Below are 26995 nucleotides of genomic sequence, written 5' to 3' on the forward strand. Positions count from 1 at the left end.
GCGGGCGGAGCGCGGACAGACACAGAGGTGGAGCCCGCGCGGGGCAGAGCGGCCTCGCGCCACGTGTCAGCGCGCCCCCTGCAGGCGGGAGGCTCCCGCGGCGGCTCGGCCGCCCCTGGATCAGGCTGCTGCTGCTGCTGCGCAGAGAGGTTTTTGTTTTTGTTTTTGTTTTTTTCCAGTTTGAGCTCTTTCACCTAAATGCACGCCCACCCCCTCCACTAAGTAGAAATTTCGAAGACAAAACCAAATGTATTAAGTGCCACACGCATTAGCTGATTAGTTTCTGACTGCGGAGGAGAGGTTTAAAATCCAAACCCACACATTAGCCAATAAGGACTGACTAACGGTCCGGCTCTAAGACAGGACCCTGATGGGTTGTTTATTTTTCGGACTGAATGCTTACACTTGACTTACCATGTCCTGTGTGCAGCCAAACCTGAAACGTGGTGACACACCGTTTACTGGAACATTCTTTCACACAAGGCTCCTTTCTTCAGTGTATCCGCTCCAGTCTTACAGCCGAGGTGACGCCTAGACACTCACCGTTTCTCCTCTGGATTCCAGCACCATCCATTCCACCTGAGGACCCTGTAAGGTGTCATCAGCACCACAAGTCAGTCTAAGTTTTTTCCTGGCAATGTCAAATAAATGTTTGGGATTATGGCCTGGCTTGAGGACATCTCCCGTGTCCTTCACTGAAGGACTATGGAGAGAGCTCAGATGGTAGAGGACTTGCATTGCAAACCTGAGGACCTTAGGTTACTCCTTAGAACACACACAAACTGCCAAGCATGGTGGCCACATGCCATAATCCCAGTTCTGGGGAGTGGGGGACAGTTGGATCCCAACAGTCCCCTGGCTGGCCAACCTGGCCTATTCATGGAGCTCCAGGCCTCAGTGACAGATCCTGCCTCAAAAACAAGATGGTTGGCTCTTGAGGCTGACATCTGGCCGGGCGGTGGTGGCGCAAGCCTTTTTAATCCCAGCACTCGGGAGGCAGAGGCAGGCGGATCTCTGTGAGTTCGAGGCCAGCCTGGTCTACAAGAGCTAGTTCCAGGACAGGCTCTAAAAAAGCTGCAGAGAGCCGGGCGGTGGTGGCGCACGCCTTTAATCCCAGCACTCGGGAGGCAGAGGCAGGCGGATCTCTGTGAGTTCGAGGCCAGCCTGGTCTACAAGTGCTAGGTCCAGGACAGGCTCTAAAAAAGCTGCAGAGAAACCCTGTCTTGAAAAACCAAAAAAAAAAAAAAAAAAAAGAGGCTGACATCTGACCTCCATGTGCAAGTGTGCATACATGTACACACAGACACGTAAGTATTTGTGTGCACACATGCACGCGTGCGTGTGCACACACACGTGCACACACAAACACACACAATTCTAAAATACCAGGGCAGGCCAAGTTCAGCACACACCACACACACACACACACACACACACACACACACACACTGATCCTAAGATACCAGGGCAGGCCAAGCTCAGCAATTCCCAGAGCTACAAATCATCTTAGCATATTTAACTTACACTTGTACAGTGACTAATCATAAATATTCTTTAAATTGGTGACACATTCATCAATTTGTCAGTGACTGAGTTTATAATATCTTTATGTATGCCCGCGCACTGCGTCAAATCATTGGGTAATTTAAATGGTAGTTATATTCATATAATTTATTCTTCCCTAGTGGGCTCATCAAACAACCTGAGAGTTTATTGATTGCTTATATTCTAATTTAACTTTTCTTCTTCATGAATTATGGCTTCTGTTCAGTAGGAGGAATTTAGGGGTGGTGAAAACAGGTGGTTTTTTTTTTAATTCCTCTGATGGATTAAGGGACTGCAAGTTGCATGTCTTTTACGACCCCTCCACATCACCGTGGCTGGGTACTCAGTGGACGCTGAATGTCTTCATAGGTGTGGTTTTATACCCAAGAAATATCTTGATACTTACTGGAAGTGACCATTAAGCATAAGATTGCATTCTACTAAATGCAAACTAAAGAGTTTCCTACCATTTTCTTGCTCGGTCAAGTCCCAGAATGTCTGAACCCACCCGGGACTGATTCCCCAGGGAGAATTGCTTCAGAAGTCTAAACAGCAAGTAGCAATCTTAATTAATGGGAGCTGAACTATTAACTTCACAAAACACATGGTTATGTGAACACACTTCCAGAATCCCTTCAGGGGCTTAGAGTGGGGTCTGTGTAAGAGAGGACTGTACCTCAGTTTCCCACTGTCATGGTAACAAACCACCACAAATCTAACTGTTGAAGCAATTGCATTAGTCATTTTACAGGTCAGAAGGTCATACTTCGATAATCTAGAGTGACCCCCCCACTTTACCTCCACCCCACCCACCCCACATCTCAAGATCTTTGGAGAGTCACTCTTGCAATGCCCTCTTCCCGGGAGTGATGGTATCCAGATAAAATCTAGGCCCCTGGGTTTGCCCGGAGAGAATTATCTGGATCACATTAACTAAGGAAGGCAGAGCTGTCCACTGTGGGCGGCACCATTCCCTGGCTGTGACAGTGGCTTTGGCCAAGCATTCTCTGCTTCCTGACCATGGACACGCTCTGACTGGCTGTGCCAACTGCTGCTGCCTCGGCTTCCCGGAGAAGATGGATTGTGCCCTGAGCTGTGAGCCCAAGTAAGCCTTTGTCGAGTTAGTTTATCACAGCGATGGAAAAAGCAGCCAAGGCCCTAGGCAAGGTGGCGTATGTGTAAGTTCTGGGATGGGGGACTGGGCATCTGAAAGACTGTCCTCTGTTTATTATGAGGACTTGGATCTTAAACTTCATTCCAATCAGGAAAACGTGACTTTTTTTTTTTTGTTCCAAGTTCTGACTGTAAAATTTTCACCAAATAAGAAAACGAAAAAGAGGAACCTTTGCCCCTGAGAACAGAGGGCAGCCATGTCTGTGGAGAAACACTTATTCTGAGACTCAAATGGTTTACTCTGAGGAGTTAAAGGAGACCATGGTGGTGGCAAAGGACCCGGGTGGTCAAGTTGCATCTTCACCCTGGCATGCTCAGCGTGTCCACACAAGTGCCAGCACATGGACTGTGTTCAGAAGGGTGGCCTTGTGGCTCTCCACCTGAGTGGCACATTCTAACCACGGGTGCCTGGTCAAGACCAGTTCAGAGCTGTTTGGCAGCAGAGTCTGGGTGTCTGTATTTTGCTGCTCAGGGACTTCTAACTTGTAGCCAGGGCTGAGCAGAGAAAGGGCTGAGAGAACAGGGTTGAGCAGAGACCAGGGCTGTGCGGGGACCAGGGCTAAGCGGGGACCAGGACTGAGCAGAGAATAGGACTGAGCAGGACCAGGGCTGAGCAGGGACCAGAGCTGAGCGGGGACCAGGGCTGAGCAGGGACCAGGGCTGAGCAGGGACCAGGGCTGAGCAGGAACCAGGGCTGAGCAGGAACCAGGGCTGAGCAGAGAATAGGACTGAGCAGGACCAGAGCTGAGCAGGGACCAGGGCTGAGCAGAGAACAGGGTTGAGCAATGACTGCTGTACTTGAACTGACAAGGAAATAGATGGAGGAATACTCAGGGCAGGATTTTCACAAAGGAGGTTCCCTCTTCTTAGGGGAAATAAGAGTCTGTGCTGTGTTTATTAAGCCTTTTTACATGGTCTCAGAAAATGCAGAATACCTTTTAAAATACTAATGACACTGATTATTAGAAAAGCACAATCCTCTGGTTGTTGCAACCAGTTCTCTGTGCAGAAAGAGGTGTGTTTAGAAATGGGAGGTGTTTTAAAAACACTGAGGACTTGGAAAAGAAGAGGCCCATCCTTAGGTAGACTTTGTGGCATATATCTTTAGATCCAGCTATCATGAGTTCGAGGCCATCCTGGCCTCATCATATAGTGAGTTCCAGGGCAGCCAGAGCTACATAGAGAGCCCATGTCTATGTTCCAGGTCGTCTTGTTTCTTGTAGTACTGCAGAATGGCCAGGAGAGGGAGACATGCTCCTGAAAAGAGTAGCTCCCACAGGTGTAACCAACTGTGAATCAGGCTGAGTCTGGTGTGAAGGTTCCTGGATTCTCAGAACCACAGCCCGAGCAAGCTGCTGAAAGCCATACTATGGCATGCATTTGTCTGCACCAAACCTGGATCCATCTCCATCCCCCAGCGCTCTGAAACACTTAAACCACAAGAAAAAAATATATATGCCAGGCAGCATCTCTGCAAAACTGAGGAAGATTCAAAGCCAAGAAAATAATATTTTCCTCCAGGAACCAGAGCAACTAGAAAATACCTCAAGCCAAACGTTCAAGATGAGACCTCTTTCCCTTATTAATTACAAAATAAACATCTTGGGTCTTGATTTTGTTTTTAAATTACAAAACTACAGCTGGAACCCTGGGAAGAGAAAGAACGTTTTTCTTTGCCACACCAGAACCATCCACATCTTCACCACAGACAAAACGATTCTATAAAAACACAGAAGTGTCTGGCACTAATTAACTTCCCTCCCACGGCTACCCAAACGCCTCTAAGAGCAAGTTCCTTCTGGGAACGTTTAAGTCAACACCCTGCAAACTCTTTACAGGTGACGCCAAAGATGCTGGGCTGCGGGGGTGCAGAACTACCATACATGTCGATAAGATAAAAAGATTTGTTCTGAGAGCTGCATTATGCAATTGTGCCAGCTGCTCGGGAAGTGAAGGTTTGGAAGGGGGTGTCGGGGGAGCAACAGCTAACTACCAGCTGACAAAAATGCCCTTATCACCAAACCTGCTGACCTAAGTTCAACCCCAGGACTCACGGGGTGGAAGGAAAGAACCAAGTTCCACAAGCTGTCTCTGAAAGCTTGTGATGCAACATGCATGCATCTACCTACACACATGATAGATAGATAGATGATAGACAGATAGATAGATGATAGATGATAGATAGACAGACAGACAGACAGATGATAGATGATAGATAGATAGATGATAGATGATAGATAGACAGACAGAAAGACAGACAGATAGATGATAGACAGATAGATAGATAGACAGATAGGTAGATAGATGATAGATAGATAGATAGATAGATAGATAGATGATAGATAGATGGATGGATATATAGACAGACAGACAGACAGACAGATGATAGATAGATAGATAGTAGATAGACAGACAGATAGATGATAGACAGATAGATAGATAGATAGACAGATAGATAGATAGATGATAGATAGATGGATGGATATATAGACAGACAGACAGATGATAGATAGATAGATAGATAGATAGATAGATAGATAGATAGATAGATAACCTTGCAATGCACACATACATGCACCTGCCTACACACACAATAGGTGATAGATAGATGAGAGATAGGTTACAGGTAGACAGGTTATAATCTATAATTACAGGTTATAATCTACAGACCTGATCTGTCACCTGGGAACCCTGTCCCTTTAAGAGACAAGCCCCACCTACTCACAACCTCCCTCTTGGATCTTGCCTCCTCTCCAGCCTGCTCTCTCTCTTAATGTCCCCCTTCTGAAGAGGTAACTACTGCCTCTCTCTCTTCTTCTCCCTCTTCTCTCCTTCCATTTCTCTCTCTTCCCTTTCCCCTCCATAAAACATTAAATAAATTCTATACCCAAACTCTCTTTTCATGGTGTATCTGTCAGTCTCCCACCAAGGCCTCAGGCCACCCGCCAGGGATACACTGAGGCCTCAGGTGACCCACCAGTGCCCTGCCAGCTGGCCTTGGGTCACTCACATGTCTTTATAAATGATAACACTCCCCCATCTGTGTGAGGACGGGAGGAGGTACCCTCTAGGATGCAGAGAGCACCCTCAGGAGATGGTGAACTGTCAACATCTTTTAAACGATCTTCCCAGCTTCCAGAACTCTGGAAAAGACACATCTGTGTTTTATAAATGATCCCGTCTCAGGGATTTTCTTATATTAAAGATAAACTTGTCAGCAAAGCACAGTTGCACCTCAGTAAAGGTTGGAGTAAAGCCACGATCACGAACTCTAGTGTTTTCTAAGTTCGCACAGCACATTTTAGTCTTGTGCAACAGCACACTCACCTTTTCCTTGGCACTTCTGGCTCACCGAGGACAAGCATGATGTCGTCCCTGAAGGAAAGGCAATCTCCACTGTTGTCTCCTACAGCCGCTCTCTCTGCTTGCCCGGTTGGCACCACACACACGAGGTTTCCGTGGTTTTCTCCCATTTGCTATTGTAGGATCTTTCTCTTCTATGTTTTCTCACCACAGCTTGAATCCTGTTGGGTTTTCCACAAATTGTGATCACTTAGCTCTCTCAACAGCTCTCCCGGGCCCTGCAGCAGGACTGACCACTCCAATAGCTATGGTGCAGATTCATGAATGATGACCAAGTCTTTAGACTCTAAAATCAGCTGAACTTCCCAAGTCCTGGATGCTGGGGATTGGGATGCTTTGTGATGCTTCTGGTTTTGTCTTCCAGGCAGGTGCTGCATGCAGATAACTCAGCGCTCAGGGCAGAAATCATAGAAGCTTGGCTCACACTGCTGGGAAGCAGGCGTAGCGTAGCAGGCGCTGTCTCCTCTTACTATAGACTACCCTAACATAAAACCACACAGGCTCTGTTTGAGACAGGCACTTGGCTGGCCTTGAACTTGTGATCTTCTTGCCTCAGCCTCCCGAGTGCTGGGATTACAGATGAGAACCACCTGCCCAGCCTTAGCCTGAAGCTCCACCAGAGAATAGCAGCTTTGCCCATTTCCTAAGCACCATTCTCTTGCCCATCGCTAACTCTTCTTCCCTTTTGCTAGGGGACTCCTCCCCCTCCCCACTATCTGTTCTTTCTCCAAGGTCTCTCTCAGAGCCTGCCTGAGAGCTCCCAACTGCCCTTGGCTCAGGGTCACTACATCTTCTCGAGGATGACTTATTCTCATATGTCAAACCGAAACATAAAATGGGCATCAGATTAACCTATAAAAGCAGTAATCACATGTGTTCAATCTAATCCAAACACAAACCCTTTGTGCCAGTGTCTTAGATGGTCCCTTACACTGCACAGGTTTACATGGGTCTGAGATGGTCCCTTACACTGCACAGGTTTACATGGGTCTGAGATGGTCCCTTACGCTGTGCAGGTTTACATGGGTCTGAGATGGTCCCTTACGCTGTGCAGGTTTACATGGGTCTGAGATGGTCCCTTACGCTGTGCAGGTTTACATGGGTCTGAGATGGTCCCTTACACTGTGCAGGTTTGGATGGATCCTGACTGTTCCTTAGTTGGTGATAAGCTTCCATCAGACTCTGAGGGTGATCGCAACACACTAATCCACCCAGTAGGGGTGAAGCAGAATGTCTCTGCAGAGTTCCCACTACAGCCTAGAACACAAACTCAAATCTTTAACGTCCATGAAGTTATGGCTGTAAGCATTGATTTATATATATTAGAGAACTCTTATAGATTCTACATTTCAAAATAAATACACAATTTTCATCAACAAGCTTCATATTCATTAGATTTTATATTTATTTCATATTTAGCTAACTCAGAAAAGAACATTAGAATATTACACTCTTACCTAGTTATTTTTGCATATTTATCTTTCCCTCTTTACTTTGCTCTTAATTCCATACATAATTATGTTAATTACTATGGTATACCAGAAACTGTATAAGGAAAAGTTATTTACATTTGTAAAGCTAAGAGGTTTATATTAGATGTCCCTGAAGGACTTTTTTGATTTCCAAAAGAAAAATTATTCAAATTGGCATAATTATTGGGTAGAATTCAGTTTTGTTTGTTTTTATTTATATGTATGTATGTCACGTGTGGGGGGGTGCCCAAGGAGTCAGAAGATGTCGGCTTCTCCGGAGCTGGAGTTGCAGGTGATTGTGAGCCACTATGTGCGCTGTGGGAATTGAACCCAGGTCCTCTGCAAAAGTAGAAAGTGTTCTTAATACTGAGCCATATTTACAGGCCCAGAGTCCAATCTAGGGGTGGAATACAATCTCTGTGAGTGGAGGCCAGCCTGGTCTACAGAGCAAGTTCCAGGGCTACACAGAGGAAAAACAAAACAAAGCAGAGTGGACTACAGCCATGCCGTGAGGGGAGTTAGGCCAGGGCAGCTGTTACTTTAGGATCACCTGTGTTAGTAAACTCACGAGCAGGTGAGGAAGTGGTTCAGAATTTTGCCACCTCTTCCTACTCTCTGATGAGGTCAGAGAAGCCATATTTTTCTGAGATGGTGAATCTACCTAGGTGATAAACGCATTAATATCGTTTAGAATAAGCATTTTAAGCCTTCAAAATCAGAACATACAAAAGGCTTCAAGGAGCCAAACTCGTATCTTCCTTAGAGGGAGAACAGAACAAAACTTCCGCTGGTGGATTTGAACCTGCCAACTGCCACCTCAGCCAACGCTATAGCTCTGGTTTCTACACCGTTTAATCCTGAGAGTTACAGAGCACTACAGTCAAAGTGATGGACACAGGGCACCTTAATGTCAAAGAAAGTGAGGTTAAAGGTTTCCCGACGGTGGGAAGGCCATCTCCCAAACTCTGGCACTGACTTAAGACAGTTGACGAGACTCCCTTCAGAGACCTCCTTCCGCGAGGGTCCCCCAAACACAGTAGTCCTCAACTTTCTTCTTGTTTTTTCTCAGAAAATTAAAATAGTCTTTCGGCTGGAAAATAAACAGAGAGATCAGAAATGTGAAGGAGAGGAAGAAATTTCCGTAAGAACAAGAAAACCTCAAGGAAGTTGGAAAAGTATCAAAATGGCTACAAAAGCTACAAAAGTTTACATCTGTGTAAGCAAGGATTACTTTAAATGGTACCTTAATCCTGCACTGGGGTAGGCCTGAGGACGGCGCCCCCTGCTGGCCTGCTCAGGAAGCTCTGACTCCCAGAACCAACATTCTGCCTCCCTATTCCTCCCTGCCCGCCCGTTCCTCCCTACTCCTTGTGAATTTTAGTTCTTCGTCTCATTTTCTTGCTCACAGAAGCACAGAATTTTTTTAAAAAAATCATGTAAATCATTTTAAGAACTTATTTGCTATCAGTGCTCAATGAGCTCTTGATGCAAGTGTGTGCGTGTGTGTGCAAGCACGTGGAGACCCGAGGTTGATATCAGATGTGTTCCTCACTTTCCACTTTATTTTTTGAATCAGGGTCTCTCGTTGAACCTGAAGCAAGACCAGCTGAAGAAACAGGTGGTACTGGACCTGGTTATGCTTCCGCTCGGTCTGTACAGGGGCTTCTAAGAAGCAGCCAGCGATCTTACTTAAGTTTGAATGCCAAGGACTTTAATGGCCAGTGGGGGAAAGGCATCAATGACAACACATTCATGACATCATTTTACTCACAGACCTGGTTCAGCTGCTTCTTATTTCTGCCTTGTTCTGGAACCTCGATCTGCTAAATGGGTTAGCAAAATGTTAGCACAGCTCAGGGAAGCCAGCACATGAATAATCCACTAACCAACACATTTCCCCCTCCACAGTCATGCCCCCAATGACCCCTCAACTGCCAGTCAGCAGGCACAATTGCCTGGAATCTGCACACCTGCCTGAACATCTGCACACCTATCTGGCATCTGCACACCTGTTTGTAACCTGCACACCTGTCTGTGACATGCACAACTGTCTGTGACCTGCACACCTGTCTGTGATATGCACACCTGTCTGTGACATGCACACCTGTCTGTGACATGCATACCTGTCTGGCACCTGCACACCTGTCTGTGACTTGCACACCTGTCTGGCATCTGTACACCTACCTCTCATCTGCTTACCCTCCCTTCCTGTGGCAGGAATGAAGTCACTAAAGTGACAGGGAGCTTCAGGTCTAACACTGGTGGCTGCCTATGGATCCTGTAACTTAACACAGCTTTTAAAAGGATTTTACAGGAAATAAATGTACTTGTAAATCCTGAGATCCTCCATGCAGCACGGATGCATGCCCTGAAACAGCCAGATGGGGCTTTGCACAGTCAAAAGGCGCCATTAATCAAGACAGCATCTGACTAAAACTCGACTGGGCTGGGCCTCCAGTGCATGAGGTATAACAGTTAGGGACCCAGAGGAGGCAGGTGGCAATCTGGGCTGAAGACAGGGTTTACAATGACGTCATGAATAATATAGTTACTATATCGCTTCTTGTAGATCTCAGTCTTGTGCAAAGCCCCCTACCAGTGGGCTACATCCCAAACCTTTAGCTGTTATTTTAATATATATTTCACTTGGTGTGTGTGTGTGTGTGTTCCATGGCACATCAGAGCACAGCCCTGAGGATTCATTTCTCTCCTTCCAACAAACGGGTCCTAGTGATAGAACTCAAGTTGCTATACCCGGCAGCAAGCACCTTTACACACAGAGCCATCTTTCTGGCCTAAATCCCGGAGCTTTTCTGAGACAGGGTCTGGCCATTTAACTTAGGCTGCTCTCTGCTCTGTACAGTTAATCGAGCTAAAATTTTCCATCTTCCTGCCCGAGATTACCAGATCTAGGGTACCACCACACCGGGCACTGCAGGGGAATATCTGATGGAGGGGTGTTGGGCTCCCAAGGACTGTAGCAAGGGGGTTATATAGCAGCGGTAGCCTTCACTGGGGATTTATGAAGCCACAGAGACCTGGCAAGACGAGGTGGGAAAAGAGGTTGGGTACGTATCCCTAGCAAGGACAGGTCATGTCTTCCCCACCTGCTGAACCATGGGAAACAAAGTCACCCAGAGGTCCTCCGTGGGCACGGTCCTCCGTGGGCACGGTCCTCCGTGGGCACGGTCCTCCGTGGGCACGGTCCTCCGTGGGCACGGTCCTCCGTGGGCACGGACCAGGGTGGCAGAGAATGCCTGGCAACCCTGGTGAGTGTAACCTAGCTAGTCAGGGGTTTGGGAGAGGCTTCTGGATGTTTCTTCCTCATGGGAAGAAAACGAACTATTAAACACCAGGTACTGTACCCCTCCCAGCAGGGCCCAGCACCCCACTCTAGTGAAGGTCTGAAGAGTAACTTGCATCCTTAAGGAGGGCTGTCAGAAGCCTCCCAGCTCACACCTCTGCCCAGCGGCCAAGAGTCCCTCACACCACAGGCCAGTGCCTGCCTTCAAGGCTCTGGTCAATGTAACTTTTAACTGGGTGTTTTGCCTCTCCAAAGAAAACTGTTATTGCTTAGGACGATGGGCAGAAAGGAAAATGCCGGAGACTCCAACAGCCTCTGGGGTGATTGGCTGCTGAACCAGAGGCACGAAGTCTACGGGAGACTTCTGAGAGTCCGCCTGAAGGACAGGAGTCCCCATTCATATTTCCCAGGCCTGCAGTCTGAGACCGTGGACATAGTGGCCGGGCCAACAGCTGACGGTAGAACAGCAGGAAAGTCTCTACTTACACTGTGATTCCACAGCCACGCCCTAGACTAGGCCCACCTGAGCTTCTAGACAAGAGAAAAGCACACTTCTATTCTGTTCAGATACTTGCTGACTTGGTTGGGCTTGGTTTTGTGGCTTTTGGTTTTTTTCCTTTTCCTTTTCTTTTTGTCAACTGGACAGGAACCTAGACGTGTCTAAGGAAGCATCAGTTGAGGAAATGCCTATATCAGACCGGCCTGTGGGGCATTTTCTTGACTAATGATTGATGTGGGAAGGCCAGACCATTGTGAGTGGTACCACCTGGGGACAGGTGTTCCTGGAGTGTATAGGAAAGCAAGCTGAACAAGTCGTGGGGAGCAAGCCAGCACGTAGTGCTGCAGTGCTCTCCGTGGTCTCTGCTTCGTTCCTGCCCCACAGACTCATGCCTTGGCTTCCACCGTGGTAAGCTGTAAGCTGACCTAACCCTTTCCTCCCCACATTGCTTTTGGTCAGTGTGCTAGGACAGCAACAGAAATGTAGCTAAGACACTGTTTTGCTTCCTGTTTACATGCAGCTAAACTTTACCCTAATATACTCTCTTTTAAAATAAAACATCTTTGTAATTCCGCTCTATGTCTCCTTCCTCCCACCCTGCCTTTTCCGTGGGGATGGGGATCCGAGCTCACGGAGCCATCTTCCTTTCTTGAGCCTTAATTTTTGAAATCATTGTGTAAACTAACAAGACTAATGAGTTTTGATTTGACACCAAATGTCTTCCCTCATTCATCCCATCTGAATGGGAAAGCCCAGTATTTCTGGTGGCTGTCAGCACTAACTGTGGGGGCTCATTTGGTTAAAGTTCTCCAGGGTTTCCCCCTTTGCTTCAGAGTCTTCAACATTATCAAACCTTTGGACTCAGAATCTGCCTCACTAAATAGAGACCGTCTGCCTTAGTCCACAGAGTTCTGTAAGTGATGTGTGTTCTTCCCAGGGCATATTTGCTTAGAAAACAAGCAAATGTCACTGCCTTACATTTCTATCGCCACTTTAGGTCAAATGACTTTAGTCCACGGTCCTCAAGAGGCCCGGCACTGAGCTGTGATTTCACAGGGCTCAGCCAGCCTCCACGTCAGATTTCCTTTTACTCAAGGTTTTGTGGGGAGGATTCAGCTTGAAATGTGGTTTGTCTTTGAAGGCAATGTCTTTCCAAGAACCAGAATAATCCGTAGACATAAACAAGCCATAAATAAATAAGAAGAGTTCACGTAAACAAAACCTGTTGAAACCAGTCTTTGCCTGCTCTGATGTCGTTCGCGGAAATGAATGGAAGCGTCAAGCGCCGTGTGAGAGGCAGGCGTGTGGACTGTGTGGATTTTATTGAGCTGGTTCCTCAGCCATCCGCTGTCCAAGGACTTCCTGTATCAAGTGGCTGTATTATTCTTCTGCATCTGAGGGCATGTCACTCTTTTTAAAAAAGCCTCCTTCAGTTAATTACTTTTCTTTCTTCTTTTATACGCACACGATAATCAAAGCCTAGGAGAGACTGCCGGGCCTGAGAGGGTGGATTTCATTATTCTTTCCGCAAAGCGCCTCCTTCACGGGCTGCTCTCTAGCGCAGCTTGAATAGTTCAGTCACCAGGAGACAGCGGATTGGTTTGCCCTAAAAAGATATTTTTGGATCCAGAAGAGAAATGAAGTCCAAAGCACGTTTGGTTTCTTAGAGAAACAAGCTGTAACGATTAATGTTATAGTGAAGATGCCGCCCGTCCGCTTATAGAGAATTAAACCTAAATAAAAACGTTGTGGAAGGTGCTCCAACGCTTTCTGTTGTGATTTAAAGATGACTGCATGGGCTCGAGACGCGGCGCAGTGGTTAAAAGCACTTACAGAGGACTGGGGTTCAGTTCCCAGCGCCCACACAGTGGCCCACAAGCATCTACAACTCCAGTTCCTTAGGATTTGATGACCTGTTTCGGCCTCCATGGGCCCCAGGCAGGCACATGATACATCTACATATATGTAGGCAAAACACTCACACACATAAAATAAATCTTTTTTTTTTTAAAAAAAGGATCAATGTAATCCTCTGTAAAAATATTAACTTTATCAACACACATGCCCACCCACCTGTCCTATCTTATTTGGAACATGGTCATATCGTAATGATAAGATAATCAGAAAAGTCTAGAATCGCAGGTTTGTTCTTATTTTGTTTTACAGCGTATAGACCAAGGCTTTTCTAAGTTACTAGGCCTTCGGTGGAAATATGCAGACCAGAAAAATAAAGTTAATTCGGAGGAAAAAACAAACAAACAAACAAAAACAACTGACCTCAGAGTCTCTTTCACTCTGTGGCTTCCAGACAGGAAGTGTCAAGGGGCTATGGATTCCTTCTGGGGAAATTGCTGAACATCACCCCTGCTGAGTTAAGTGATCCCCTCAAACTCCTGACTTCAACACTAGATGGGGTGGGGGGGGAGTTCTTAAAGCAGAGGGCAAAGCAGAACACACGTGATGTGAGACCCGGGAGGAAAGGTGTAGCCAGGATTCAGGGAGGAAACTGAGTGGATTAAGAAAAATGAAGAAAGTATAAAAAATATTTATGAAACTCACAACTTTTTGGCTTGGTTCTATTTTTGAGACAGAATTTCTTTGTGTAGTCTTGGCTATCCTGGAACTCACTCTGTAGAACAGACCAAGCTGGCCTCGAACTCATGGAGATCCACCTGCGTCTGCTTCCTGAATACTGGATTAAAGGCGTGTGCCACCACTACCCAGCCAAAACTCACAATTTTTAAGCTAATTAAAAAATGTATAATTCAAAGAAAAAAGGGCATTTGAGTGAATGTATCCTGCATGGGTGGACAAGCTGCCCTTGGAAGATCTGGGTAATAATTACATGAAATCTCACCGAGGAGTAGATGGTTCTCTGTGAGATTGGCCAGAAGGGCCCTGGAGGCACCCAAAACAGCAGAGGATATCGCCATTGCCTCTGGATGCTCACCATAGGTAGATAGTGCGACCCTATTGCTAAAGACTCAACGCACTTCCATTGTAGGATATAGAGAAGTCAACCTAGAACTGACCTCAAAGTTCCTCCCCACTGGCTACCGTCCATGGTGTCAGGAGGAGCTATGTAGGTCATTGGGGGAGAAAAGCCATCAGTGAGCCTTGCTTGCTATAAAACAGGCCTCATACCCACTGGTACACTGGTAACATGAAGGTTACTGCTTTCTGGTTGGATTTCAGACCCACTCTACAGGGTGGGATAAACTCCCTTCCCTGTTCTTCACCACTGCTGACTGTTTAAAAAGCCAGTGTGGGAGAGTTGCCAGGACTCAGGCTCTCCCCTAACAAGTCCAGTAACACAATCAGAGGACCACTGTGATCTGGGGCTGCCTCCCTGGAGGACAAGACCCTCAAACTCTGGGTTTCTGGGGTGAATTCTGTCTACATGCGTTAGCACACATGCGAATATATCCGAGTTCTTACCATTTCTGGGTTCTCCTCAGCGAGCTTCGTCATCTTCTCTGAGATCATCTTCTTCAGGCAGCTACTCAGGAAAAAAGCCTACGAAACCCAGAAATAAAGATTGCTCTTAGGTCAGGCGGTGGTGGTGCTCGCCTTTGATCCCAGCACTCAGGACGCAAAGGCAGGAGGATTTCTGTGAGTTTGAGGTCAGTCTGAACTCACTAGCCATCGAATAAATAAATCTTCAATTTAATGGTATAACAATTATTGAGAGACTCATTATTAGGCATAAGTACTAACCTGACTATTTGGAAGAAGATATTAAAACTTTTGCTTTTTGTTTCAGTTTCAAGACAGGGTTTCTCTGTGTGGCCTGGAACTCTGTAGACCAGGCTGTCCTGAGTGCATGTGCCGCCATGCCTGGCATACAGAAATACTTTCTAACTTCCTTTTATCTTTTCTTTGTGTCTGTCACATCAGGTATCTTGATCCCATTCAGTTTCCACCCCTTTGTATTCCCCCTCTGCCCTTGCAACCTCCCACCCAAATAAAATAAACAAAATTTAAGAGAAAAAAAAAAGAAAAAAAAAAGGGAAAAATCTCATCATAGAAGCTTGGCTAACACAGAGAAGAATAATGGGTTAATGTAAGATGTAAGAATTAGTTAATAAGAAGCCTGAGCTGCTAGGCCAGCCAGTTTACAATTCATGTAGGCCTCTGTGTGTTTCTTATTGGGGCTAAATGGCTGCGGGACCGGGTGGTACGGAAACCTCTGCCAACATGTTCTCATCGTGGTGGGAAGCATGGTAGCATGCAGGTGGACATGGTGTTTGCTGCATCTTGATCAGAAGGCAACAGGAAGTGGATTGAGTGTCACACTGAATGAAGCTTGAGCAAAAGAGACCTCAAAGCCCACCCCCAAAATTACACACTTCCTCCAACAAGACCACACCCACTTCAATAAGGCCACCCCTCCTTTGGGGCCCATTTTCTTCCAAACCACCCCAAGCTCCTAGTCATTCCTCCTGCCTTGAGTTCAGCACCAGCTGTTTTGCTGGAGAGAAAGAGACAACCAGGCTAAGGTGGTTGTCTCAGAGGGTCCCACAGAGACAGCAGAATTAGCGGGAAAGCAGGTGTCTATGTCTAACACCTTGCATGGCTACAGAACCTATGAAGGATGAAATCTCCCCCAGGGGCGAGAGGAGGGAAGAGAGAAAGCAATAGAACAAGAGTAATCGCTGTGGTGTGTACAATCCTGATTTGTGATAACCAGCCCCGTGCATCTGTACATAGATGTAACTTCTACAAAATCAAGATATGAGTTAAAACAATAACCCTGAGCGGATGCAGTCAACTTGGATGTTTAAATGGTGTTCCTCTAGATATGGACTGTTTCCATTATTTTCCTATTAGAGTAGTGAATTATTTATATTTTAATAAATAAAGCATGCCTGAAGATCAGAGGGCAAAGCAGCCACACTAGTCAGCCACACAGGTCAAGGAGTGGTGGCACACACCTTTAACCCCAGGACTCAGGAGGCAGACTGAGTTCAAGGCCACCCTAGGCTACACAAGATTGAATCTGTCTAAAAGAAAAACAGAATTCACACGAAGGTGATCTCGGGACTTGGGATCACATGCACTAGGGAGGTGGAGACAGGAGCCATGTGTCTGGGTGGAGAGAAGACTATAGTCTTCTCTATAAAGGGGAAGAGACAGGAACTCACTGGAGTGTGGAATATGGAGTTTAAGGATTCATGGAGACAGGATCTTGCCCCTTTGGTCTGAAGATTTGGTAGAGAAAAAGGTCTCTCTAGTGATTGGCTGCTTTGCTTTTCTGAGCTCCAGGTTGAACCCCAATATCTGTCTCTTTCTACTATTCCCTAAGGATGCTTCATCCTGAAGGAGACCCACATGCTGGACCATTTTATGTCAACCTGACACAAGCTGGAATCATCAGAGAGGAGGGAGCCTCAGCTGAGAAAATGCCTAAGCGGATCTCTGAGTTCGAGGCCAGCCTGGTCTACAAGAGCTAGTTCCAGGACAGGCTCTAGAAACTACAGGGAAACCCTGTCTCGAAAAACCAAAAAAAAAAAAAAAAAAAAAAGCCTAAGATGGGACAATCCTGTAGCCTATTTTCTTAATTAGTGGTCGATAGGGGAGGACCCAGTGTGAAATTTTTTTTAAAAAGTGGTGCATGAGAGAAGGATGCCATGGGACAGAGCTTAGGTGGGGAGAGAGAGAGAGAGAGAGAGAGAGAGAGAGAGAGAGAAGAGATGGGAGGTGGGTATGTCCACCTTTAGGTGCTCTTAGTAGCTGCAGCTGAGGACGGATCCTGTCAGGACGCCAAGGACAGGCCAGGACAGATGCCTGAATACCAACACCCAGGCCATTATGGTGGTGCTGTCCCTATCCCTGGGCTGTTAGTGCTGGGTTCATGAGAAAGCAGGCTGAGCAAGCTTTAGAGAGCAAGTCAGTAAGTAATCAGCTTCCCTCCATGGCCTCTGCATCAGCTCCTGCCTCCGGGATCCCGCCCTGCTTGAGTTGCTGTCCTGACTTCCTTGGGGGGTGAACAGTAATGGGAAAGTGTGAGCCAAACAAACCTTTTCCTCCCAAGTTGCTTCTGGTCCTGGTGTTTCATCACAGCAATGGAAACCCTAATTAGGACACCCTAAGGACCATTTCCTTCACTTAGTATTGCAGTTTAGTACTTTGTGTTTTTTAGAGGACGGACATCATGACCAGATCGGTATTCAAGATAGACATTCATTGGTGACCAGAAACCAACATTCTCTGTGGAGCTAAGCAGGACTCAAGTTGAATACAACATCAATGTAAAGTTTACCTTGATATTTTTATTAGAATTTAGAACACCTGGAGTAATTTGCCTGTTTTAAAAGTTATTATCTTCATCCAGGCAGTGGTGGGGCACGCCTTTAAACCCAGCACTTGGGAAGCAGAGGCAGGCGGATCTCTGTGAGTTCAAGGTCAACCAGGTCTACAAGAGTTAGTTCCAGGACACCCAAGGCTACAGAGAAACCCTGTCTTGAAAAACCGAGAGAGAGAGAGAGAGAGAGAGAGAGAGAGAGAGAGAGAGAGAGAGAGTTATTATTTTCTTATTTATGTACATGAGTTTTTGCCTGCATGCTGCTGACCTCAAAGGCCAGAGAGGGTGTTGGATATCCTGGGGCTGGAGTCACAGGTGGCTGTGGGTGCTGGAACTGAGCCCAGGGCCTTAGCAGGAGCAGCCAGTGCTCTTAACTGCTGAGCCCTCTCTCCAGTCCCGTTTTTTTTTTTTTTTCATTAAAGTATTTTCTTTTCACCTGGACTTTTGATTCTAACTTGAAATAGCTAAGATACTGGCTTTGTTGGTGATTGTTTCCTTTCCATTTGGGGGGTCTCTGTTTTACTTGGACACGTAAGATCTGGATGTTAGTGGTCTGACGGTCCTGCCCTTTTCTTTTCTAAGAGACCCTGGTTTTGTTTGGGATGCTATGTGCCTGGCCCCAGGCAAGGGTTTACATTTTCTCCATCTCCATTATGAATTCTATGCCTCCTCCCTTGCTGCTTGGTTCCTGGCTCTTTTGCAGCTAGGAGTCCTCCTGGGCTCTCTTCTAGCCAGTGAGACAAATGGACAGTCTGCTGGAAACAGTTTACTTTTCTGGCAAGAGAGGCAATATTTTTTTCCCTTTTCTTTATTCTCCTGACTGCGTTTCCCCTCCCAGTTCCTACTCTGCACCTCCTCTCTCCTCCAGATTTCTTTCTGAATCTCCTCTGTTTCCCTTCAGAAAAGGGCAGGCTTCCCAGAAATAACAACCAAAGGTGGCATCCAGTTACTATAAGACTAAGCACCTCTCCTCAATCAGGCTGGATGAGGCACCCAGTAGGAGGAAAGGGGTTCCAAGAACAGGCAAAACAGCTAGAAACAGTCCCCACTCCCACTGTTAGGAGTCCCACAAGAAAACCAAGCTACACAACCATAACATATATGCGGAGGACCTAGGTCAGAGTCATATAAATTACCTTCCTGAGAAAAGCCAAGGGAATGTCAGAGATGTCAAGTCCCTACTTTCAGAGTTGGTATTAAGATAACAATCATCTGTAAGATTTAACCAGGGATGAGGGGGAAAATCCACCCCACTCCTTGTTTTCCTTTTATTTCTTTTTGTTTAGCCTCAGGCTAGCTTCAGACAGGAGATGGTGGGAGCTCGGAGGGCCCAGTGTAAGAAAGTCATCATGGGGGCTGACCTTCAAGGACACATCAGGACCCACACCCCTCTCTCTCTACTTCCTGTCGCTGGGCCTGAGACAGTTTGGCCCCACTACACATTTCTCTCTTTGCCTCGCCACAGGTGATGGTGCCAAGCCAGCACAGTCTGAAGCCTCTGGAATTGAGAGCTGAAATTAACCTTTTTTTGTGTGATTTATCTCAACTCAGAGCTGCCCATCACATCAACTACATTCATTGAATTCATGACCATAGTGACCAGGAAAATAAAGCAAAATAGAAACAAAGTATTTCGGTCCTGTGCCAGTGGAGGACCCCCCCTCTGGCTGTACTTTGTGCATGCCAACCAGCAGGCCAGCCACTCAGGCACAACCGGCTTTCACGCCCCGTCCTGAGAACTCACCTGTTTGGTGTAAATGACAAGCCACTGCTGCCGACTGTCTTCACTATACTGAAATCTCAGCTCCAGGTTCTGGTTGAGAGTTCGCTGGGGTCCCTCTGTATCCAGCAGAGTTCCCTGGAGAGGAAAGATCACCAAGGTACCTTGGAATAGACTAATGTGAAGAAAGCGTCATTTCCCCAAAGCTGTCAATCTCCCAGGGACCATGGGAGGAAATGAGCACAGAGATGACACAGGGAGCCTTAGAAAGGAGCCAGGTGTGGGTTATAGAAGGCAGCAGAGTGCAGCCCAGGCTAGAAGGGTGGAGGAAGTCTTCCTGGAAGGAGGGGCTTGAAGCAGAAGTAGGCGCTGTCCAAGTTTGTCGTGGTGGCTTTATCTTGTAAGAAGGGAAGATGAAAGGCAGTTCCTGGTAGAATAAAGAGTGAGGTCAAACCCTTGAGTTTGCATAAGGAGGCTTGAAGGTTGGAGATGCTGTGAGGGACTGGGCATATCTGTGGCTTGGGCTCCAAGCAAGCGGGCGGTGAGTAGGAGGCCCAGAGAGTTAGGCTAGAGGGAGATCCTGAAGGATGCAGATTGTGTAAACAGCATTTATCCCTGTTTCTCCTAGTAATGGAGACTCAAGCTCCCTTAGGAAAGCCTCCTCTTCCACTGTAGGCTGTGAAAACCCCTCAGAGAATGACCTCAGAAAAAGGCACATGGCCAAGGTTAGGTCAACTGGACAAATACTCAGTTTTCATTGGACTCCAGAATTGAGATGCCAAAGTAGAAGGTCCCCACAAAGTTACTGTTGCCTGGAAACCCTAAGTTCTTTGGCTCCCGACTTTAAGCCTTTTTCCTTTGGGCATGTGAGTGGTCGACACTCACCCTTCCACCGAGTCCTTTGGTTACTAGAACTGGGTGTACAGGGGTCTAGTGCTGGCTAGCGAAGGGCTTGACTCTCATGGCTTTACAAACAAAGCTAAGGACTGCAGACTTCACCCGAGGACAGCGGGCAATTCCTTAAGAGAGTTGAGGAAGCAAAGTGATAATGAGGCTTCATTCATGTCCTAGAGATGTTAGCCTCAGAGCATCTGCGTGGAGAGCAAACTGGGCAATAACTGTCTGCAGAGAAAGGGAATAAATGAAGTGAGCCCCACAATCTCTCCACCCCCAGGGCGAGAGAGCCCAGAGAAGACAGAAGCCTCCTGAGGCGAGAGGGGAGGAGCATGAAGCCGAGGTAAGGGTTTGTGAGCAGATCACCACAAGGGGGAGGACTCCTGTGAAGTGTCTGTCCCACAGTGATCCGTGCACACGCGGTGTGAAGCCCTGAGACCAGTCCTGCATCTCCAGGACGAAGCACACAGAGAAAAACTTTAAACAAAGTGAGGTGCCAGATACTCACAAGGAAGGTGACCTGCCAGCACTTGACTCCGCTCATCTGGAAAGCGACGTCCTGGGTCTGGCCGTCAGGCAGCGTCACACAGCAGCTGATCTCGTTGTTGCCGATGGAAAGTACAGCCGTGCAGCCGGGTTCGGGGTGGTTGCAGGTACAGGGATCCAGCTGAATGTACCCATAGTGCCAGACCTTCTGGGACCGCTCCAGAAACTACTCCAAGGTGGGGAGAAGGAAACAAGAGAGCGTGTTCTACAGATACAGAGCTCATGGGGGTGGGGGAGGGGGATTCACAATAAAGCTCTCTGCCTCTAGAGCGTCCAAATGAGGCTCTTAGTCCTGACTTCTCCCCCGCTCTCTCCCCTGCTCTTACTCCTAATCCTACTCCTGTTTAGACCTTGGAGCCAACACACTCAGCTAATGAACGAAGAGCAGAGTTGAGAAAACGAAAGAGTGGATGTGATTCTATAGCAATAGGAAGGGTTCCACCTGCGTGCAAGTTTGTGCATCTTGTGTGTATCCATGGAGGTCAGAGGAGGACAGCGGATCTCCTGGGGTGGGGTGGGGGGTGCTGTAGATGCCGTGAACCGGCATGCACGTGCTGAGGACCAAACCTGGGTCTTCTGCAAGAGTAGCAAGATAACCCACCGAGCTATCTCCTGGCACAACTCTTGTTCCTTTTTCTAAAAATTTGAAATAAGGGCCCGGATGGTTCAGAGGCTGAGCTCTTGCCAGTATGTGTGAGACTCGAGTTCAATCCCCAGCACCGAAGAAAAAAAGGAAGAAGGAAGGAAGACCTTAAAAAGTCAATAAACTTCTAGTTGTTGTAGATTAAAGGAAGTGAACGTATTTAATTGAAAGTAAAGCTATGCCGTGAAACGGTTAACGAATATTAACTGCACCCAGTGTACTTACTCCAGGCGCCCTGGCCATTCCACAGGAGGCGCTAACCCGCGGAAAACAGGAGGTAGAAATCTTAAGGATTATACAGTTGGAGATGCCATTCTTTTAAGAACATTATATCTGGGGCCAGAGAGATGGCTCAGTGGTTAAAACACTTGCTGCTCTTACAGGGGGGATAGGGGTTCTGTTCCCAGCACCCACACCAGGCAACCCACCACTGTTTAACCCCAACTCCTGAATCTGATGCCCTTTTCTGGCCTCTGTGCGCGCGCGCACACACACAGACACACAGACACACACACACACACACACACACACTAATAAAAACAGATTTTTTAAGTAACACAAAGTACCTTAAAAAGCCAACTTGACGCACATAGCATGTCTACTTATTTTCACTTGAGATGCACACACTGTTCTTTAAGGAAACTCATCCTAGAGACTGGGGCAGGTGGTCCAGTGTGAACACTAGCCTAGCACGCGTAAGGCCATTAGGGAGCCTACTGTCTCTATAGCAACACCATACCTCTTTCACCGCAGCACAAAAGTGACTTTAGACACACATAAATGAAAAGGCGCCACCGTGTGCCAACAAAACTTTATTTATAAGAACAGCGGGCCAGAGTCCCAGTGAGCTCATCTCTGGTTTATATCAAATCGCTCTGGGCCCTTGCGTCACTCATCTTCAGGTCAGCCCCCTTACGTCACTCATCTTCAGTTCAGCCCCCTTTCGTCACTCATCTTCAGTTCAGCCCCCTTTCGTCACTCATCTTCAGGTCAGCCCCCTTGCGTCACTCATCTTCAGGTCAGCCCCCTTACGTCACTCATCTTCAGGTCAGCCCCCTTACGTCACTCATCTTCAGGTCAGCCCCCTTACGTCACTCATCTTCAGTTCAGGTCAGCCCCCTTGCGTCACTCATCTTCAGGTCAGCCCCCTTGCGTCACTCATCTTCAGGTCAGCCCCCTTGCGTCACTCATCTTCAGGTCAGCCCCCTTGCGTCACTCATCTTCAGGTCAGCCCCCTTGCGTCACTCATCTTCAGGTCAGCCCCCTTACGTCACTCATCTTCAGGTCAGCCCCCTTGCGTCACTCATCTTCAGGTCAGCCCCCTTGCGTCACTCATCTTCGGGTCAGCCCCCTTGCGCGAGCACAAGGTCCTAGCTGACGTGTTTGTCCCATCACCGGGAGTTCGCACAGGAGTAGGACGAGGCAGTGTAAATCAGACGCAGTCCTGGGTCTACATGTGGTGCTTGCTGCCGAAGAGATTCATAGCAGAGAATGCTGCTAACGGCTTGACTTCCAATAAAAGGGAACCGGCTGGCTGCATGATATCTCGACCCCAAAGGAGAACACTCTACCGTTACATAATGATGTGGAGGGGCTATATTAATTAACTGGGCCAAAGGCTCGATATACTGTATGTTTTCAGAGTCCTTACACAGCAAACTTTTGCTAATTATAGAGTCAGAAAGATCAGGGGAGGAACTCCCGTTTTCAGGACTTGATGGGTTTGTGACTGATAGCAACACTCGATGCTAGCGCGTGCGGGAGGTTGGAGCTCAGCTAGCATGTGCTGGAGCTCGGGCTAGCGTGTGCAGGAGTTTGGCCAGCGTGTGCAGGAGCTCAGCTAGCGTGTGCAGGAGCTCGGGCTAGCGTGTGTGGGAGGCTGGAGCTCGGGCTAGCGTGTGTGGGAGGCTGGAGCTCGGGCTAGCGTGTGTGGGAGGCTGGAGCTCAGGCTAGCGTGTGTGGGAGGCTGGAGCTCGGGCTAACGTGTGCGGGAGCTCGGTTAGCGCATGCTGGAGCTTGGCTAGCACGTGCCGGAGCTCCCAAGACACAGCTCTTGGTACATTGCGTCACTCACCTCTGTTTGATTCCCTTTCTCCTGGAGTGCCTTCAGTTCCTCCCTCTGAACCTGTGTGGGTTTCACCCATTCAATTTCAATGTCCTGTACTGCCTTAAAAACAGCATAATTATATAATTAGCAACCTTAGTAAAAATTACTTAATCTATATAAAGGGCTAAAAACCTAGACCCAAATGGATCTACATAATGATTTGACAAATTATAAAGATTGTCTTTTTGTTGTATTGTTTTGAGACGGGGTCTTTTCAAAAATTTACTTTTATTTTATGTGCATTGGTATTGTTTTGCCGACGTGTGTCTGAATTAAGGTGTTGGATCCCCTGGAACTGGAGTTACAGACAGTTGTGAGCTGCCATGTGGGTGCTGGGAATTGAACCCCAGGTCCTCTGGATGAGCAGTCAGTCTCTCCAGGCCTGGGATAAGGTCTTAATATTGAGCACTCTTTATATAAATAAGGCTGGCCTCAAACTCCACCTCCCAAGTGCCTGGATAACTGGAATGCATGGCCACAGCTGGCCTAGTGTCAATTAAATTAGCAAGGAGGAAAGATGGCTCTACAGTTAGGATAATAAGAATACTTGGCAAAGAAAGTCAGAGTAACTTCAGTACCATCCAGTCAAAAAGAGATGAAGGTATAAAACACCATTAAAGGCAGAAAAGGGGTGGGGGAGATGGCTTGGCAGTTAAGAACACATGCTGGTCTTTAGTGTATGAGATAGTTCACAGGCACCTGTGACCCCAGCTTCAGGGACTCAACACCTCTGGCCATTGCAGCCACGTGTGACATCAGATCCAGGGACCCAATGCCTCTGGTCATCACAGGCATCTGCAAGTCCATGCACAAACCTATACGCGGACATGCACATGTATGATTTTAAGAAATGAATCTTTTTTAAAGTAAAAAATTAAAAATGAATATGTTTATCTTGATGGAAAGACCATCTTTTTAAGATACGATGGCAGAATGCAGAAATAATCATATATAGTTATATGTAAATACAAATTTCTGTACAAAAAACAGCAGAAACAAAACTAAAAAGCAAGTACTAAACCAGGCAAAGGGTTAACATTTACAGAGAACAACAGAACACACGTAAAATCACCAAAAAACGGACCACAGATCAATACTGACAGTTGACCAAGAGGATTTCCGATGGCAAATGCATACATATACACAGTCTCACTAGTAATCAGAGGTTTTTGCCTCTTGACTTGACAAGGCTAAAACATGCACAATTAGAGCCGATGGGTTGAGAGAAACAGTGTGATACGCAATAGATTAAATTCATACAACTTTCTAGAAGTAACCTGGCAATACAAATCTAAAATCACATGTAAGATTCATAAATATAAGGAGCCAAACACAATAACCCCAGCACTCAGGAGGCAGAGGCAGGAGGATCTCTGCGAATTCAAAGTCAGTCTGACCTACATAGCACCTTCCAGGCCAGCCAAAGCGATACAGTGAGACCCTGTCTTAAACAAAACAAAAAACGGTGGGAGAAAGTATGTCGATAAAGTTAGTACTGCTATTGTGTATAAAAATGAGATAGTTTAACTTATGGTCAGTAGCAGACACGCACAAAAGTCCGCACTCAGAATCCGCGGGTTCCACATCCTTGGATTGAACGTGCGTGGAATCAAAGCACGTCTACACGGATGTGCACCCACCATGTGGGGGTGACAGAGACGTGGAATCAAAGCATGTCTACACAGATGTGCACCCACCGTGTGGGGGTGACAGAGACGTGGAATCAAAGCATGTCTACACGGATGTGCACCCACCGTGTGGGGGTGACAGAGACGTGGAATCAAAGCACGTCTACACGGATGTGCACCCACCGTGTGGGGGTGACAGAGACGTGGAATCAAAGCACGTCTACACAGATGTGCACCCACCCGTTTCTCATCACTGTTCCCTAAACAAATCAGGTAACAACTACTTGTATGGCGTTTTCACGAACTCGGTGTTGTACGTAATCTAAAGGTTTAAAGTTCACAGGAGAATGTGTGTGACTTCTGCGGGAATGCCACCCCATTTTATAGGAGGGTCTTGACGGTCGCTGGAGTCTGGCGTCGGCTGGAGAGACGGTAGCGTCCTCCGTGGACACCGAAGGATAGCTGGACAGTACCGATTAGGCAGCAGGCAATAGTCTTATGTTTTCAAGTCCTTCTCTACCCTGTGAGGTAGTGCATTATAAAGTACCCCAAAATAGGAAAACAAATTGGTATATAATCAAATGTTTGGTTATGCTAGCTTTTAAAATTATCTAGGATAATTAACAACATGAGGAAAAGCAGCATGCTATTTATACATGATAAGAATACTAAGTTATAAACAAGTATAGTAACAGGCTCCAATTTCTTTTTTTAAAAAAATGGAGCCAGGTGGTGGTGGCACTTGTCTTTAATTCCAGCACTCAGGAGGCAGAGGCAGGAGAATCTCTGAGTTCGAGGCCAGCCTGGTCTACAATGTGAGCTCCAGGACAGCCAGGGCTACACAAGGAAACCCTATCTTGAAAAACAAATAAACAAACAAACAAACAACAATTTAAAAAACTGGGTCTTAGGGTTGGAGGGATGGTTCAGCAGTTAAGAGCACTGGCTGCTCTTCCAGAGGACCAGGGTTCGATTCCCAGCACCCACAACTGTCTATGACTCCAGTTCCAGGGGACCTGAAACCCTCATGTAGACATACATGCACGTAAAACACCAATGCCCACAAATGAAAATACAAAAATTGTTTAAAAAAATCTTTTAAATGGGTCTCATGTGTTCCAGTCTGGCCTTCAACTTCCACTTAGGAAGTCAAAGATGACTTTGAGCCTCTAATTCTCCTGCCTCTACCTCCCTTGTGCTGGAATCCCAGGCATGCGTTACCACACCTGCTTGGTTTGTTTTGTCCTGTGTATGAGTGTGTGCCTCTATGTATGCATGTGTACATCATATGTGTGTCTGGTGCCCACAGAGACCAAAAGAGGTTGTCAAATCCCTGAATGTAGAATTTGAGTTGTCAGCCACCATGTGGGTCCTGGGAACAACCTGGCTTCTCCACAGGAGCAGCGGATGCTCTTGACCCCTCAGCCGTCTCTCCAGCCCCTACTCTAACCATTTTTAAGTGTACAATTGAGGGCCTTTATATATATTTGATGTTGTATAACCGTTACCACTGTACACAGCAAAACCTTTCATGGCTCCCGATAAAGACTCCAAACGGGAGGGGAGAGGGAGGGACTCGTGAGGCAGACAAATCAAGTTCCCCTGGGCTCTACAGTGAGGCTCTATTTCATGTAATACAAACCAAACAAGGGTGACAAAAGAAAACAGAAACATTGCACCCCATTAAACAATAGCTGTCCTTTCATCCCTGCTCCCAACCCCGGGAAACTTCTGTGTAGTGTCTCTGTGAGTCATCTGCTCTACACAGATCCCCAACTGCTAGGGAAATGTGCAGTT

The 26995-nt window shown here is 47.0% G+C and overlaps 1 protein-coding gene across 1 annotated transcript in view; it reads right to left on the bottom strand.

Moving 5' to 3' along the window:
• Window positions 1-8553: 8553 nt before the first annotated feature.
• Window positions 8554-26995, bottom strand: part of Snx31 (sorting nexin 31) — a 38343-nt gene continuing 19901 nt past the window's right edge. The window contains exons 9-14 of the mRNA XM_038343774.1: window positions 23538-23630; window positions 20783-20986; window positions 19405-19518; window positions 14795-14872; window positions 9329-9376; window positions 8554-8643 (exon numbers count right to left, since the gene is read on the bottom strand). Coding sequence (XP_038199702.1) covers window positions 8554-8643; window positions 9329-9376; window positions 14795-14872; window positions 19405-19518; window positions 20783-20986; window positions 23538-23630 — 627 coding nt within the window. The remainder of the gene's footprint in view (window positions 8644-9328; window positions 9377-14794; window positions 14873-19404; window positions 19519-20782; window positions 20987-23537; window positions 23631-26995) is intronic.

This window comes from Arvicola amphibius, chromosome 9 (genome assembly GCF_903992535.2).
Source record: "Arvicola amphibius chromosome 9, mArvAmp1.2, whole genome shotgun sequence".
Classification (NCBI taxonomy): Eukaryota; Metazoa; Chordata; class Mammalia; order Rodentia; family Cricetidae; genus Arvicola; species Arvicola amphibius.